The sequence below is a fragment of the Penaeus chinensis genome, chromosome 31 (genome assembly GCF_019202785.1).
Source record: "Penaeus chinensis breed Huanghai No. 1 chromosome 31, ASM1920278v2, whole genome shotgun sequence".
In the NCBI taxonomy this organism is placed as follows: domain Eukaryota; kingdom Metazoa; phylum Arthropoda; class Malacostraca; order Decapoda; family Penaeidae; genus Penaeus; species Penaeus chinensis.
In genome coordinates this window covers 36,710,104-36,715,069 of record NC_061849.1, presented here as the reverse complement: position 1 = coordinate 36,715,069, position 4,966 = coordinate 36,710,104, and the positions used below count along the sequence as shown (strand labels likewise).

Below are 4,966 nucleotides of genomic sequence, written 5' to 3'. Positions count from 1 at the left end.
TCATTATTATTGTTATCATCATTATTATTATTATGATTTTTAGCGTTTCTATTATTTTCCTTATTATTATTGTTAGCATTATCATTATTATCACTTATATCATTATTTGTAATATTATTATCATATATATCATCATTTGTAATATTATTATCATTTATATCATTATTTGTAATATTATTATCATTTATATCATTATCTTTATTATTATCATTATTTATATCTTCATTTGTATTGTTATTATCATTATTACCTTAGTTTACAGTAGTAGTTATTACCAACTGTATCTGCAGCAGCAGTGGGCCGAGGAGCTCCTCCGCCCGCGCCGCCGCCCGCGCCGCCGCCCGCGAGCGGCGTTGAGCGTCGCGTGCGCGTCATGGCGGGCCGAGCGGCGGCCTTTGGCGGGAAACGCGGTGTTTACGTCCCGCGGCGGCCGAGTGGAGATGGTGTCTGCCACGCAAATCGTTGAGGACTTCGACACTTTTGGTGTCACTTTGCAAGATGCCAAGCTTATTGAAAAATGTGAGTGTACATAGTTGGACTGTAAGGGCAGTTAGCTAGTTCTATTTTCCTAATAGATATTGCTGTTGCGGCTTTCGTCGTTTTCCCGTGTTGGCTTTTCTCGACCAGGCTTTTCATCTGTAGCAGTGGTATTGAAAAGGATAATGGCTAGCAGTTCCCCATACATACACAAGGCTCTTGTGGCCGAGGCGACCACAAGGCGCACCCAAGGCCTTCAAGCGAATCCTGAATCCAAACCTAGGCTTCCCTTCTCTTCAGTCCCCAGCTCGGGGCAGCCCCCCTGGACCCCGCTATTAGCACTTGGGGCCGACTTGCAGAAAACGCGACATTAAGTACTGATCCTGGTCTCTTTACAAAAGGGGCATACAAACACTTTCAAGACATTAAAAAGTACCAGAAAATGTAGCTTGCATTCATACTAACCCTTTCTGGCATGGGTCACTCTCAGCGCCATGCTTCAATCTTGCTATATTTAACCCTAGGTCGCAGGTAATGTGGCCATCATGTTGCAAAAAAATTGGGCAGAGGGCTCGGTGATGGGAATGACTCGCCATGCGTGCACAAAGCTCTTGGAGGTGATCCGATGCAGTGAGCATTTAGGACGGGCCTTTCCGTTATTTCCTTTGATAAATTAGTGTGGAATGCGCCGTTCGTGAGCCATGAGTGGAAGAGCCCCAGCTCAAGGAGGAATGCTGTTTTTGTGCTTGGGGGCCCTATTCCTTCCCACGGTGACCAGCAGCACAGAGAGTATTACAGATAATTGAATATTCTGAAAATATAACGCAAGCGGAATTCATGCCAAACAAATTGTAAGTAGGACAACGACTGTACTGTACTATACAGAACTATTGACTACCAAGATTGATGTGGGCTCTTTGTAAGGAAAATATTCTATTACCATCTTGAGACAATATGTCAAATGCCAAATAAATCCAAAAAGGCATATGCAGAAAGAGATAAAAACATTGCTTAGGCTAGGAGTCTTAACACAACACACATGTTCGCATTTGACCTTTGAGAATTGCCACTTAAGCAAACTTAATGCCTGGATTTTGGGCGCATACAGGCAGCAAGGCGGTCAGATCCAACAGCTTAATGCAGGAAGAATTATTATTTTTGGCAGTAATTAACATCCCTCTTATTGCTAGGTACTCTTAAAAAATCTTAATAGAAGGTCTCTGTATTGGTACAGTGCAGGGTTAACTTAAGATGAGTTGACCAATTTTGATTCAGCAAGTTTGTTTGGTTTCTGCTTGGCAGTATAACTAATGACCCTAACACTTATAAGTACTTAACTCAAAAAAAGGTCATTCATAGACATATAAAATGTTTCTAGTGATCTAGTATATGTATACACACACACACACACACACACATACACACACACACACACACACACACACACACACACACACACACACACACACACACACACACACACACACACACACACACACACACACACACAAATGTATGTGTCTGTGTGTGTGTGTGTGTGTGTGTATATATATATATATATATATATATATATATATACACACACATATATAAATATATATATATATATATATATATATATATTTCTTATATATATAAATATAAATATATATATACACATATGTATATACATAACATATATAAGCACACATATATGAATATATGTTTTATTATATACATATACATATACACACAGACAAACATATATATATATATATATATATATATATATATATATACACACACACACACACACACACACACACATGTACATATATATATGTATACACACACACACACACACACACACATACACACACACACACACACACACACACACACACACACACACACACACACACACACACACACACACACACACACACACACACACACATAAATGTGTGTGTGTGTATATATATATATATATATATATATATATATATATATATATATATATATGTACATATGAATATGTGTGTACACATACATATATGCATATATATATATATATATATATATATATATATATATAAACATATATATATGTATATATATAAACATATATATATTATATGTACATATGTATACATAAATATAGATAGATACAGATATATGTGTGTGTGTGTGTGTATATAGATATAGATATAGATATAGTATATATTATATATTATATATGTATACAAACAGATATATATTTATACACATTTACAGTATATATATATTATATAGATAGATACAGATATGTTTGTGTTTATATATAAAAATATAGATATATATAGTATATATTATATATGTATACAAACAGATATATATTTATACACATTTACAGTATGTATATTATATATATGCATATATAGATATGTTGAGAGACATATGCGTGTGTGTGTGTGTGTGTGTGTGTGTGTGTGTGTGTGTGTGTGTGTGTGTGTGTGTGTGTGTGTGTGTGTGTGTGTATACACATATATGTATGTATGTATATATATATGTAATATATCACATATCACATCACATGTAATTGATATATTCATGTAAAAATTATATATATATATATATATATATATATATATATATATAAATATATAAATATATATATATATATTCTATAAAACAATATGTATATTTTATATATATACATGTATAGATAGATATATTTTTACACACATATATGTATACTTATTTATTTATTTATTTATTTATTTTTATGTATTTATATGGATATATTTATATATATACATATATATATATATATATATATATATACATATATATATGTGTGTGTGTGTATATATACATACATATACAAGTATAAGAATTAAATATATATATATATATATATATATATATATATGAAAGGAGAAAACACTCTACTGTGTTGATACTAAGGTATAAAAACCCACAATGTAAAACTAGATTTATTGAAAATGAGACAACAGTTTCGGAATCTACCTGGATTCCATCTTCAGGTCCTGAAGATGGAATCCAGGTGGATTCCGAAATTGTAGTCTCATTTTCAATAAATCTAGTTTTACATTGTGGGTTTTTATACCATATATATATGTATATGTATATGTATATGTATATATATATATATATATATATATATATATATATATATATATATATATAATCATCGGGAGGTAATGATGATGGAGGCACAGGGCCGCATCCACCCTTTGCTTCCACCCTCAGGCCTTGGCCCATCTGTAGCTCCTTTCAACATTTGTGGTCGAGTTTGGCTCCATTTTAGAAGGATGCGGGGGGAAACCTAGCCTGAAATGGTGAGTAGTGTGATGCCACAATAGTTGCTACAGTCCCATTAATCCCCTTTCCCCTTCCAGAAAGGGTTGACCACACCCACCAACAGTCAAGAGAAAGCCCATGCCATAGGTTCACCCCCAGCAGTTCAGAAGGGATATCATGTATGGTTGCAGCTTTCTCACCCTATAACTTAGAGATCGCCTCCCTAACCTCAGTTAGGGTAGGGTCCTTGTTGATGGGTGGGTTTGGTGTGACACCACTTGTGTCCAGACTAACTGCTGGAGGGTCTATCTGGTACAGCTGCTCAAAATACTCAGCCCAACATTTATGATCCCCAACATGATCTGAGATGATCTGTCCATCCGCTGAGTGGACTGCAGTCATCTGTGAGGAGGACTTAGGGTTCTGTTTTCTCAGGGCTTGTTAGGCAGGGCGAAGGTCATTTACTAAGAAATGGCTTTCAACCTCCTCAGCAAGATTCCTTATGCACTGTTCCTTGTCCCTTCTCAGCAGTGGCTGAGCACTGTTCACCAAGGAATGGTGCATTATCCTGATTGCCACTTGGCATTCTGGTAAACCCTACAGTTCAGGATGGTCCTCCAGTGAGTGCTGACAAGAATGTATTTAATTTCGATGCCAGCTTGATTACAGGCTGATACTGCTTTGAAATCGTTCAGTACAATATGAATGTCTCGCTGAGAACATTTGTCTACCATAGATGTGAGTTTGGTGTAGAATATCTCTTATTAAGTGTCAAATGTCAGTAGGAGCAAATACAGCAATAAGAGACATGAAGCCAAATGCATTCTTCAGTCTCATGCAGCCAAATGCATGCTTGTCAACCGGTGTCACTTCTACTATCGACAGTTGAAGACGGCTATGGCTACTTCCTGAAGATAAGTGACCATTGCCCTGGCCCGACCAGTAGTTGGTGTGGGGCCCAACATCCACCTGTGGAATTCCCTTGGCTTTACCCCATAGGCCTCATACTGGTTTGGCACCATATATATGTGTGTATGTGGATACTGTGTATATATACTATATATATACTACACACGTGTGAGTGTGTGCATGTGCAAGTGCGTGTGTGTGTCTGTGTCTGTGTCTGTGTCTGTGTCTGTGTGTCTGTCTGTGTGTAAGATCTGGTTTCACTGATTTACTTTTTTCATCATAATCTTAAAATGATTTT

The 4,966-nt window shown here is 36.1% G+C and overlaps 1 protein-coding gene across 1 annotated transcript in view; it reads left to right on the top strand.

Annotated features, from left to right (window-relative positions):
• Positions 1-355: 355 nt before the first annotated feature.
• LOC125041956 (DNA polymerase alpha subunit B-like) overlaps positions 356-4,966 on the top strand; it is a 33,588-nt gene continuing 28,977 nt past the window's right edge. The window contains exon 1 of the mRNA XM_047637394.1: positions 356-519. Within this exon, the coding sequence (XP_047493350.1) occupies positions 441-519 (79 nt within the window). The 5' untranslated portion in view covers positions 356-440. The remainder of the gene's footprint in view (positions 520-4,966) is intronic.